Raw genomic sequence first — 12,500 nt, 5'->3', positions numbered from 1 at the left:
TCTCTTTTCCTTCCTTCATTCTCCAAAAGGCAGCTCAAGGAAGCAGTCGACAGCGTCTCGCCAAACGATCAACCAGGCAATCAAGGGGTCCTCTTCTCCTGTTGCCTTTCCTTTGTCTATTTGTTTATTCATCTAGTTATTCAATGTGATCTTTTATATTTTTTCTTTTCGAAGTATTCTTATCTATATCTCCTTCATTTCCACCACACATCCAGCTGATTCTCGCAGATACGCAGGGGTCCGGCTGGCGCTGTCCAAGACACTCACAGAAACTTGCTGGGTCCATGAGCGTGTGTGTGTGAGTCCCGCAGATTCTCGGGATGGAGTGAAGTGAACGCCTGCAGAGGAGAGCACATGTGTAGGGGAGGGTGGGGGGAGTGAGAGTGAAAACGTGTGTGTGTGTGTGTGTGTGTGAGAAAAGGAGGTGTGATAATGAGAAAGACAGATTTCGAGTGATAGAGTAACAGACAGAAAGAGACAGAAGAGAGAGAGAAGACAGAAGGAGACGGAGAGAGAGAGCTACACAGACACAGACAGAAACATAGAAACAGAGAAGAAGACAAAGGAAACCAAAAGATAGACAAAGCAGAGCGGAGGAGAGGAGGTGGACTGGCTGGCTATTCCCGACACTCTCCAGAGTCTTGCTTTCCCCCCAACCTCCTTGACTGATGGCCGTGCCTCTCGCAAGGGAAGGTTTCACAGCCTTGGCTATGCTCCAGTACGAACAGCCTACTCCTCATGCCACGTAAGAGTAGATTTTCCTGCAAATTCAAATAAAGGAATAAATGGACTGAACTGAGTGGAACAAAGTTTCACCGCAGGTTGAATGAGAATGAATGACTGCACAATACAAGTTGAGTTTGTTATATTTTGAGATAACTCTGATGACAATGTAACCCTGAATGTTAAGTACAAGTCCTGCATAAGGGAACAGCAATCTATTGTCTTTTTTTGAGTAAAGGTAATGGTAGTGATGTTCTAAAAAATAAGTAATATCAATATAATGAGAGATACAATATGTTGCTTAAATAATCTTTATTAAGAGTATTGAAATGAAACTACTACTTCATTAAAAATATACACAAATAAATATTCTCTTTGTCCAGGTTTTCTATTAGGATACAAGAATATAATGATTGTTTAAAAATAAATCATTAATATATACATCAATAAGTAAAATCAAAATGGTCAGCTCTACATTTCAAGCCAATACTAAATCATTTTACAAATTTCTTAAGAAAAAAAAAAATCTAATTACGAACAAACAAAAATCAAATAAAGAGAACAAAAAGGCCTTCCTGAAAATTAAACCTGATATCAACATAGTGGCAACATTCTTTTTCCTACACATTTGAAGTCTTTTTCAATAAGTGTCAAAATAGGTCAGTTTGGCCCTACTTTTGAAAGCTGTTGCTCTTCAATAAGCACTGTCAGAGTCATAAAACCAAATTACTGTAAAAGGCATGAAAAATAGCCATCTATTATCAGGCCAAAAGTATACCATGGCAAAAAAAATGCTAACTGCAATCAATGAGTTGAAGATAATCTCAGACATTACAGAAACAACACAAGACACAACCAGATCCCACAACAATAATGCCAAAAACTTGCCTGTCTTCTGGAGTGCGGGCCAAATATTCTCGCTCGATGAGGCTCTCGATTCTCTTCTTGATAAGTATTGGGGACGGTAAGAAGCGGGACTTGAGTTGATCTGTTACCTCTGCCACCAAGTTGTTATGCTGTAAGGAAAAAGTTGCACTCAATTACCTCTCAAGTATTTTTTATAACAGAAGAGTTGGAGTATGAGTAAATTTCTTTTCACGTACTTGATCAACCAACAACCTACAGCAACGTACAGTGTCAATTGTAAACCTATAAATGAATGGTTCAGGAGCATCAAGTGTGGGGATATTCTTCACTTGGGCATGGAACAGATTCACGACTAACAGGTTTTATTTGCTTGCATAGTTCTTTCTCTCTCTAAAAAAAGTCTGATTGCTTGTCTGTCACTTAATGTTTTGTCATCCATTATATCTCTCTGTCCATCTCCCTCTCAAGACCACCCCAAGCAAAAATACGAACCGTCATCCTCCGCCTGGCCTTCATAATCCTCACAATGGCCGCCTCAATCTCATGCTTGCGGTCCTCGTCCACCTTGCTTCGCGTCTCCTTTCTCTCTGGCTCACTCTCACCCTTAGCCGCTACAGCCTGAATCTTCACTCTGGGGGAAGGGAAGCAAGAACACTTAATCAATAAGGCAAGTATAGCAAATAAAAGGACAAAGGACAAAGGACAAAGGACAAAAAAAAAAATCAAATATGCATCAGTTAACACTGACAATAAACAAAGGATGTGAGAGCATGTCAGACAATTCCCACAGCAATAAATAAAAACAAACAAATTGTTACACAGACAGATAACAATATCTTAACTATTTACAAAAAACTTGATACCTATATCAGTACCATAAGTAAGACTTGTACTAATATTCTTTGAGACCCAAATAATGTGGCTTTATATAAAGGTACAGGATATAATAGATAAAAATATAGAATGAAGAAAAATTGAAAAAGATTAATAGAAAGGGGAGATCAAATTCAAGTGGTCATAAAGTATATAGATGTATACAATTTTCCTAAGAATTATAATACTGTCTCACTAGAAGAGAAAAACGAAAACAAACAAGAACAAAAGAGTGCAGTAAGATAATAGGAAAAAAAAAAAAATCAAAATAAGATATGTGGAAATACACAAGAACTATGGTTACCTGTACAACTTTGACGTAAAGGAGTCATTGACTGTGAACTCATGCGAAGACTCCATCTCCTTCGTCTTGGGGCTCTTGACAAGCACACGCTGGGCTGGCTTTCCAAGTGCCAGTGACTGCAGAGCTCGAACAAGATCGCGGTCAGGGATGTCCGTCTCATTCTGAATTTCCTGTTAGTGGATAACATGCAAGATACATCTTAAATGTATATTCTGCTAGTGCTTAAGGCCTATGGCTACATATATGTCTATCTGTCTACAGATCTATTTTATTTTTTGTATTCCTTTTTTTTTTTTTTTTTTTCTAAGGAAGGGGAACAAATTACAAATAAACTGAAATATCAAGGGGCAGAACATCATCACCAATGTTAACCCGTTAACGATAGGTGACAAGATATCACGTCTAGTGGTTTTTGGGCTACACGCCGGGGACGCGTTACTTTGTCCAGCCCGGCCGAGAATCCCGACGCGTTAGGCTTATGCATTCAACAGTCCCGGAATTTTGGTCTTTTTAAGCCGGATTGGCCCCGTCGGGAACGGGTTAAATATCATCCTAATAAATAACAATACTAAAAGTAGGTATGTCAGTAAACAATCAGGAATCCACACACAAAAATGAGAAAACTAATATAATCCTACACTCAAACATGGATTACATTCAGATTATCTTTTATCTATAAAGATTTATATAATTCTGCTATGAAAATATTTGTACCTCATAGAGCTTAACTAGCAACTATCTACAAACCAGTGTATTCAGAGTAATTCTAGCGTCTTTCACATAGTTATTGTGCATCACACAGTAATTACGCCTACACCTACTACCATAGCCATAGCCATAGCCATAGCCATAGCCATAGCCATAGCCTCAGCCACAGACATCCATCTAAAGCAATCACACACAAACTCCAATGCAACCCACCTCATAAGTGAGCTTGTCCCTGGTGTTGAACAGCATCAGTATGACCATCTGGTAGGTGGACACCTGGATGATGTGTTTCCTAGGCCCCGAGGGCTTCCCCGCGCCCATGACAGAAGGGGCGGAGGAGGGGGAGGAATAAAAGGACAAAGGACAAAGGACAAAGGACAAAGGACAAAGGACAAAGGACAAAGGACAAAGGACAAAGGACAAAGGACAAAGGACAAAGGACAAAGGACAAAGGACAAAGGACAAAGGACAAAGGACAAAGGACAAAGGACAAAGGACAAAGGACAAAGGACAAAGGACAAAGGACAAAGGACAAAGGACAAAGGACAAAGGACAAAGGACAAAGGACAAAGGACAAAGGACAAAGGACAAAGGACAAAGGACAAAGGACAAAGGACAAAGGACAAAGGACAAAGGACAAAGGACAAAGGACAAAGGACAAAGGACAAAGGACAAAGGACAAAGGACAAAGGACAAAGGACAAAGGACAAAGGACAAAGGACAAAGGACAAAGGACAAAGGACAAAGGACAAAGGACAAAGGACAAAGGACAAAGGACAAAGGACAAAGGACAAAGGACAAAGGACAAAGGACAAAGGACAAAGGACAAAGGACAAAGGACAAAGGACAAAGGACAAAGGACAAAGGACAAAGGACAAAGGACAAAGGACAAAGGACAAAGGACAAAGGACAAAGGACAAAGGACAAAGGACAAAGGACAAAGGACAAAGGACAAAGGACAAAGGACAAAGGACAAAGGACAAAGGACAAAGGACAAAGGACAAAGGACAAAGGACAAAGGACAAAGGACAAAGGACAAAGGACAAAGGACAAAGGACAAAGGACAAAGGACAAAGGACAAAGGACAAAGGACAAAGGACAAAGGACAAAGGACAAAGGACAAAGGACAAAGGACAAAGGACAAAGGACAAAGGACAAAGGACAAAGGACAAAGGACAAAGGACAAAGGACAAAGGACAAAGGACAAAGGACAAAGGACAAAGGACAAAGGACAAAGGACAAAGGACAAAGGACAAAGGACAAAGGACAAAGGACAAAGGACAAAGGACAAAGGACAAAGGACAAAGGACAAAGGACAAAGGACAAAGGACAAAGGACAAAGGACAAAGGACAAAGGACAAAGGACAAAGGACAAAGGACAAAGGACAAAGGACAAAGGACAAAGGACAAAGGACAAAGGACAAAGGACAAAGGACAAAGGACAAAGGACAAAGGACAAAGGACAAAGGACAAAGGACAAAGGACAAAGGACAAAGGACAAAGGACAAAGGACAAAGGACAAAGGACAAAGGACAAAGGACAAAGGACAAAGGACAAAGGACAAAGGACAAAGGACAAAGGACAAAGGACAAAGGACAAAGGACAAAAAAAAAAATCAAATATCATCATTAACCACTGACAATAACAAAGATGGTGAGACATGTCAACAATCCCACACAATAAAAATACAACCAAACAAATTGTTACAACAAACAGATAACAATATATTAACTATTTACAAAAATCTTGATACCTAGATCAGACCAGAAGTAAACTTGTATAATATTCTTTGAACCCAAATAACGTGCTTTATATAAAGTACGATATAGTAGATAAAAATATAGATGAAAAAAATTGATAAGAATTAATAGAAAGGAATCAAATTCAAGTGGTCCATAAAGGCATAATGACTACAATTTTCCTAAAATTATAAACTGGTCGGCACTAGAAGAGAAAAACGAAAACAAACAAGAACAAAAGAGTGCAGTAAGATAATAGGAAAAAAAAAAAATCAAAATAAGATACGTGGAAATACACAAGAACTATGGTTACCTGTACAACTTTGACGTAAAGGAGTCATTGACTGTGAACTCATGCGAAGACTCCATCTCCTTCGTCTTGGGGCTCTTGACAAGCACACGCTGGGCTGGCTTTCCAAGTGCCAGTGACTGCAGAGCTCGAACAAGATCGCGGTCAGGGATGTCCGTCTCATTCTGAATTTCCTGTTAGTGGATAACATGCAAGATACATCTTAAATGTATATTCTGCTAGTGCTTAAGGCCTATGGCTACATATATGTCTATCTGTCTACAGATCTATTTTACTTTTTGTATTCTTTTTTTTTTTTTTTTTTCTAAGGAAGGGGAACAAATTACAAATAAACTGAAATATCAAGGGGCAGATCATCATCACCAATGTTAACCCGTTAACGATAGGTGACAAGATATCACGTCAAGTGGTTTTTGGGCTACACGCCGGGGACGCATTACTTTGTCCAGCCCGGCGCATGGGAGGAGCCAGCGCGCAGCCAGTGCGGCCGAGAATCCCGACGCGTTAGGCTTATGCATTCAAGAGTCCCGGAATTTTGGTCTTTTTAAGCCGGATTGGCCCCGTCGGGAACGGGTTAAATATCATCCTAATAAATAACAATACTAAAAGTAGGTATGTCAGTAAACAACCAGGAATCCACACACAACAATGAGAAAACTAATATAATCCTACACTCAAACATGGATTACATTCAAATTATCTTTTATCTATAAAGATTTATATAATTCTGCTATGAAAATATTTGTACCTCATAGAGCTTAACTAGCAACTATCTACAAACCAGTGTATTCAGAGTAATTCTAGCGTCTTTCACATAGTTATTGTGCATCACACAGTAATTACACCTACACCTACTACCATAGCCATAGCCATAGCCATAGCCATAGCCATAGCCATAGCCATAGCCATAGCCTCAGCCACAGACATCCATCTAAAGCAATCACACACAAACTCCAATGCAACCCACCTCATAAGTGAGCTTGTCCCTGGTGTTGAACAGCATCAGTATGACCATCTGGTAGGTGGACACCTGGATGATGTGTTTCCTAGGCCCCGAGGGCTTCCCCGCGCCCATGACAGAAGGGGCGGAGGAGGGGGAGGGCCCTACGGCCGAGGCCGAGGTGGGTGTCCCAGGCACACTGGGGGAGGGGGCCAGGCCATTGTTGTTGCTGCTCACCCCCGCCGCGGCTCCTGCCACGGCTGATGATGATGACGAGATACCCGCCACGCTGCTCACGGCCGCCTCACCTGATGTTGCAGGGGCTACCGAGGCCGAAGCCGCCACTGAAGCCACATTGCTGGCCGCCGCACAGCTGTCTTCCTTTCTTGAGCCGTAAAATACTGCATTGAGATCTGCAGACCTGTGACCAAAGAATGAAGAGAGAAAATAATAAATATTTAAAATATATCTTTAATAATTACTCAGGGACCTTAATCAGGAAGAATAACATGCACATACATAAATATTTCATTGCAAATCTAAAAACTTTAATTAACATATTAATAATAAGAGTATAAATAAATATAAATAATAAAAAAACAATAATTAGACAACCATAGCAATAATCACCCACCCTCACAATAAGGTGGTACACTTCTGCCAAAACATTCCCACAATACGCACCCTAGTTGTGGCTGTAGAGTGAGTTGTCTGCCACTGTGCTTGTTGAGGTAGAATCTTCTGAAGGCCTCAAAGGCACTTCTGGGGGCCATAGGTACGTTGGCTTTCAAATTCGCCGACTGAGTTGGCCAGTAACCAGTTGTCAACACTCGCACGTATATGTCAACTCCACACAAATTTGTCTGGAAGAGAATATTGTGCAATTATTATCTCATTTCAAGTAATGGCAATCCTTCAAATAAATAAGAAAGTGATTCTAATCCATAAAGGATTTCAAAATGGGTACAGAAAATAACTGCAAATTGACTTTTTTCTCTTTCTCATTTTAACCCATTCACGCCGGATGACGTGCTGACACGTTTCGTGGTTTTCGCGTCAGACGCCCTCGACGAGATATCTGGCCAAGGCCAGCGCTCGGGATGAGCGAGCGGGCAGCCCAGGCTCGCGCCCGTGCGCCCGAGAATCTTGAAGCGTTCGGATGATGTGTTCGAAAACCTCGGTATAGCGACCGTGCAAAGCCGGAATGGCCCCGGCGTGAATGGGTTAAAGAATAACTATCATAATATTCACAACCTTCTAAGACATCAGTATGATGATCTAAAATTATCTTTAAGAATGAAATCTCTGCTCCAAACCACCTTCACTATGCAGAGGAGAATTCATACTAAACAAGTTGTAACCAAAACAACAAAGGGCAAAGCATGAAAACACAATCATACTGTATAATCATCTGTTTTCCTGTCCTCTCATTCATTCAACACCTTTACCATAAAAAAAGAGACATACAGACCAAAAAGGCCTCTTCCCACTTACCCCAGCACTATTAACTCTCTGCTTAAATTCCTCGTTTATGGTGTTGGAGATGGTGACATCTTTGAACATGCCCTCCAGCTTGGACGTGAACTGACATCCGCACTCCGTCTTCAGCTTGGAGATCATGGTCTTCTCCGAGTCCTCCGACACCGACTTTTGTAAGAGGAGCCGCTTTGCCAGATGTTGCTTGTAGTACCGCTCAAATACATCCTTCTCTTGCAGGAAACGGAACAGCACCATGGTTTTATCCAAGACGGCTTCGATCTCCGCCTCGGTCATCTGCAGAAGAGGTTAGGAGTGATAGTGCCTTTGTTAGTGAGGCTATCTGCAAGTAGCATACCATCTTTCCCAATTAAAGAAAACATCTTATCTCCCTTATGTCATGGTGATCTGGTGATCTCAACATTTCCATCCAAATGTAAGGGGATGAGAATGTAAAAACAGCCATGTCATACCTAGCAGTCACCCAGTACCAAGATGTTATGGAAAGCATTTTCCTTAAAAAGGTGTGTTGTGGAATGTAATCACAAAAAGTATATAATTCTATCAAAATCTTATGATCTTACTTTTTCATATGGACTTGATTCATACTTTTCTAAAATTTCAAAATCATAAATCTATCTCCAATACCAGTGATATTTCAATAAATTGCTTTTTTTATCTATCTACAAACATACTTTATTACTATTCTTCATTATATTCATCTTCTAATTTATATTCGATCTTTGATCTTTTTAACAATCAATCTATTTAACGAATCATCTTACTAATTATTTCTCTATATTTACATATATATTTAGGTAAGAATAAATCTATATATTTTTTCTCTTATCTGTCTATACATATATCTCCCAATAAGTTTCTCCAACAAGCTTATCATTTCCAATGCAGACAAATCTGATTTCAACTTACTCCTTTAACACCCTTCTTGAGCTTGTCATCGATAAATAATGACAGATACTCCGGTGATTTACTGTTTAGGTTGAGGAAATATTCAAAGTCTGCTGCGATCATCTGCTTGAAGATCTTATCATTGTTGAAGGAATTGTGGAGGAAGTGATCGAATCGGTCCTTCAGGTCCAGCAAATTCTGTAAGTGACAAGAAGGAAAAGTTGAAGTCCCTGATAATTATAACTAATTTTTATATTGCTAATTATAAATTACTCAAATACTCAATTGTATGATCAATTGAAAGGCTATATACAAAAATGTTTTCACACAAGGAAAAAAAAGTTATCATACTCACCTGTACAAATGTAATAGCATTCTTTCCTCCCTCTTCTTCAGCAACTAAAGCTTTGCCCTGTTCTCTTAAGTGTTGTGATACGCACTCAGCTACCGCACGTAATCCATCAGACACCCTAGACATTAGCTTGTACATGCAAGCTAGATCTTCTGTTTTGTTATTCTTGAGCATGTGTACTACACCAGAGTTCTCCATCTGCAAGAGAAAAATATAGCAAAAATAAATATCAAATGATAGGTCAAATACCTGACTCAATTCAAAAGAAATAACAAATCAAAGCATTTCAACTACAGTCTCACTAAGAAGAACAGTCCTTACCTCAACAATGGTTTTCATATGCTTCTTAATTAGTTCTTCTTCTACAACTTCTACTATACGTCGTTCTGTTGATTCATCTAGATAATGCTTGGCCCGTTCAGCCTCTTCCATAATCCTTGCTTCTACTCTCTTAATATAAACTGATGCACTATTCTCTGCTAAAAATTTCTGGCTCTCCATCTGTGCAGAGAAAACAACAATGGTTACATTCTGAGCCTTCTGGACAATGCTCACAACTTCATACAGAATATGAGACACAAATTAAAAAGAAGTGACATTGAAAAGTCAAACTCAATATAAATTATTGCTAGTGTAAGTCTTTTTTTTTAACCCATTCACGCCGGTTGACGTGATAGCACGTATTGTGGTTTTCGCGTCAGACGCCCTGGACGCGCTATGAGGGGAAGCCGCGCGCTCGGGTAGAGCGAGCGGGCAACCGAGGCTTGCGGCTTGTGCGCCCGAGAATCTCGAGGCGTTAGGCTTATGCGTTCGAGAACCCCGGTATTGCGACCGCGCAAAGCCGGAACTGCCCCGGCGCGAATGGGTTAACTGTCTATTCCCCACGTAGATCATTCCACCTTTCATATCCTTAGCTATTTTCAATCAATAAAATATATCAATATTCTTCTGAAGTAATAAAAACCTAAAGGATTTTAACCCCTTCACTACGGGCAGTAGAAGACGTTCCCAACGCCACATCCGGGCTGCTGGCACGCACCAAATTTTAAACGTCGCTATTGAATATGACAAGTTTTAAGCCAAAACCTCTACAAGTTTTAAGCCAAAACCTCAACATAATCATCATGTGTTATATATCAAAATATGCATAGTTAACCTCTTCCCCCATATGCATGTGACAGGTTATTTACATAGGTTGGGAGGAAGATGGAAAGAGTGACCTTGGTGGGAGGCCTCACTCAGATGACAAAAGAAAACAGTTGAAGTAGTATGGTAAACTAATCATAATAAGTTTTATATTTTTACATAATGTTCCATAAATAAATGATAAAATGATTGCTAGCAGGGCACATCGGTACCTCCCCTGGTATAAGCCAATCCCACTCTTATGTAATAATAATGAAAGTCAAGTAATCCATCGTATCATATACGACCTCTATTCTGAAAGATCTTGCACAGTATCCGGAAGACAGAAAACTTAATTCCAACAGAAATCAGCCAGGACGCAGTATGCGCATCCTCGGCTTTGTCACGAGCGCAGCGAGGACGCATTATACGCGTCCTCGTAGTGAAGGGGTTAAAACTTTAGTTTCATGAGATCATTAAGAAGAAACCAAATCACAATCTTTCTTTATCACAAACAAAATATCAGACAATAACAAGTTTATTTTTACAAGCTAAATATATGAACTTCATTGGAATGATAATGCAGTCAATCGAACATAATATAGGAAGGCAATACCCAAGAAAAATCTTCACATTTCTCTCCAAATTTTGCTAAAAAAAAATCAAAATGGGGCAACGGGACACAAAGAAACAGAAAAGCAGAGAAGTAAGGCAAATTTTGTAAATTAATGTATGTAGTGAATAGGTATCTCCTGACAGGACAAATCATAGTGAAACTATCTTACTGTGTAAAGACTAATTCTTGCCATCTAACACTAGGTTCTGAGAACAGCATGTATATTCTAACACATTCACGCTGGATGACGTGCTAACACATTTTGTGTTTTTTTGCGTCAGACGCCGGTGACGAGATATCTGGGCAAGGCCGGCGCTCGGGGTGAGCGAGCGGGCAGCCCAGGCTCGCGGCTTGTGCGCCCGAGAGTCTCAAGGCGCTGGGCTTATGCGTTCAAAAACCCCGGCATTACGACCATGCAAAGCCCGAATCGCCCCGGCGTTTGTGGGTTAAGTACCTCCAGAGTATTATTGACCCCACTGGATCTACTGTGGAGTCTCTACTAATGATCATGGAGCAGCAGAGATTGATACCATAATTCATGACACTTCTTGAAAAGATGAAGTGTTAATCACACATTGATTAAGTATAGCTGATGGGAAGTCACTAGCTATATACCATGCCATACAAAAAGTAGTGAAAAAGCAATGCCACCAGTGTGGATTTTATTGATTACCTGATATCTATTAATATTCTATGCTTAATTTCTAGACTTTCAGAGCAAGAGCACTCTATTAGATACCCGCTCATTTTGGGGTGTCATCATGTGGCAAGGATGATCAGTTTGCCAAATCGACATTCCTCCATAAGGATCCAACTGTGCAATTCTATTATTTCTTAATCAAATGGAAAAAAATATCTTGTCAGCTCTCTTGCAGATTCCAAAGAATATATGGACTAAATAACAGATACACATGCCAACAAGATACCATTAGAGCATTGCTGTGTTGCAGAATAAGAGATAAACCCTATACAGTCTCTAAAAAAGCAGCAAGTTACAGTAAAAAAAGCAGCATGTTATAGTATCCAGACTATGCATGGAATACCAGCATATAATACAATGTTTAGGATACTCATAGCATCTCCTCAAACAGTAAAAGTCATCCAGACCCATAATCCTCTTGAATATTTCACTCAGGAAGTTCTGACCAGGGTATATCACTTGTTCTGTATACAAACTAATATAGAAACCAGTCTTGCATTTCAATAATACAATACTTAGTTCATTTTATAGTTTTTCTTTTACTGACAAGACATAACCTCTAAATAAGGTGAGCACTACAATGCAGATGTCAGGAATGTACAAAGTTAAACAGATAGCCCTCTTTATTCAAAAGAAGTTTAACCCACTCACGACGGGGGCATTCTAGCCTTGAATGTCACAATGCCGGGGCTTTCGAACGCTTAGGCCTAAATCAATTAAATGGCTGGTACAATACTGTGCCGCCCGGCCACTGGGCTTTTGAATGAGCGGTACAGTACTGTACCACCCGTCCAGAGAGGGTTAATCAGTTTGGATAGATGCTTGGAAATTTTTCTTGGCTTTTTGCCAGGTATGCAG

The 12,500-nt window shown here is 40.0% G+C and overlaps 1 protein-coding gene across 1 annotated transcript in view; it reads right to left on the bottom strand.

Annotated features, from left to right (window-relative positions):
- Positions 1-151: 151 nt before the first annotated feature.
- Cul3 (cullin 3) overlaps positions 152-12,500 on the bottom strand; it is a 24,855-nt gene continuing 12,506 nt past the window's right edge. The window contains exons 5-14 of the mRNA XM_086555641.1: positions 9,523-9,702; positions 9,205-9,399; positions 8,871-9,047; positions 7,959-8,237; positions 7,149-7,327; positions 6,492-6,885; positions 5,528-5,697; positions 2,083-2,221; positions 1,612-1,739; positions 152-761 (exon numbers count right to left, since the gene is read on the bottom strand). Of these exons, the coding sequence (XP_086411767.1) occupies positions 737-761; positions 1,612-1,739; positions 2,083-2,221; positions 5,528-5,697; positions 6,492-6,885; positions 7,149-7,327; positions 7,959-8,237; positions 8,871-9,047; positions 9,205-9,399; positions 9,523-9,702 (1,866 nt within the window). The 3' untranslated portion in view covers positions 152-736. The remainder of the gene's footprint in view (positions 762-1,611; positions 1,740-2,082; positions 2,222-5,527; positions 5,698-6,491; positions 6,886-7,148; positions 7,328-7,958; positions 8,238-8,870; positions 9,048-9,204; positions 9,400-9,522; positions 9,703-12,500) is intronic.

The sequence above is a fragment of the Penaeus japonicus genome, unplaced genomic scaffold, assembly GCF_977035675.1.
Source record: "Penaeus japonicus unplaced genomic scaffold, GWHDUDI00000001_assembly GWHDUDI00000031, whole genome shotgun sequence".
In the NCBI taxonomy this organism is placed as follows: Eukaryota; Metazoa; Arthropoda; class Malacostraca; order Decapoda; family Penaeidae; genus Penaeus; species Penaeus japonicus.
The sequence above is the reverse complement of the archived record's forward strand: the minus strand, read 5'-3'. Positions and strand labels throughout refer to the sequence as shown.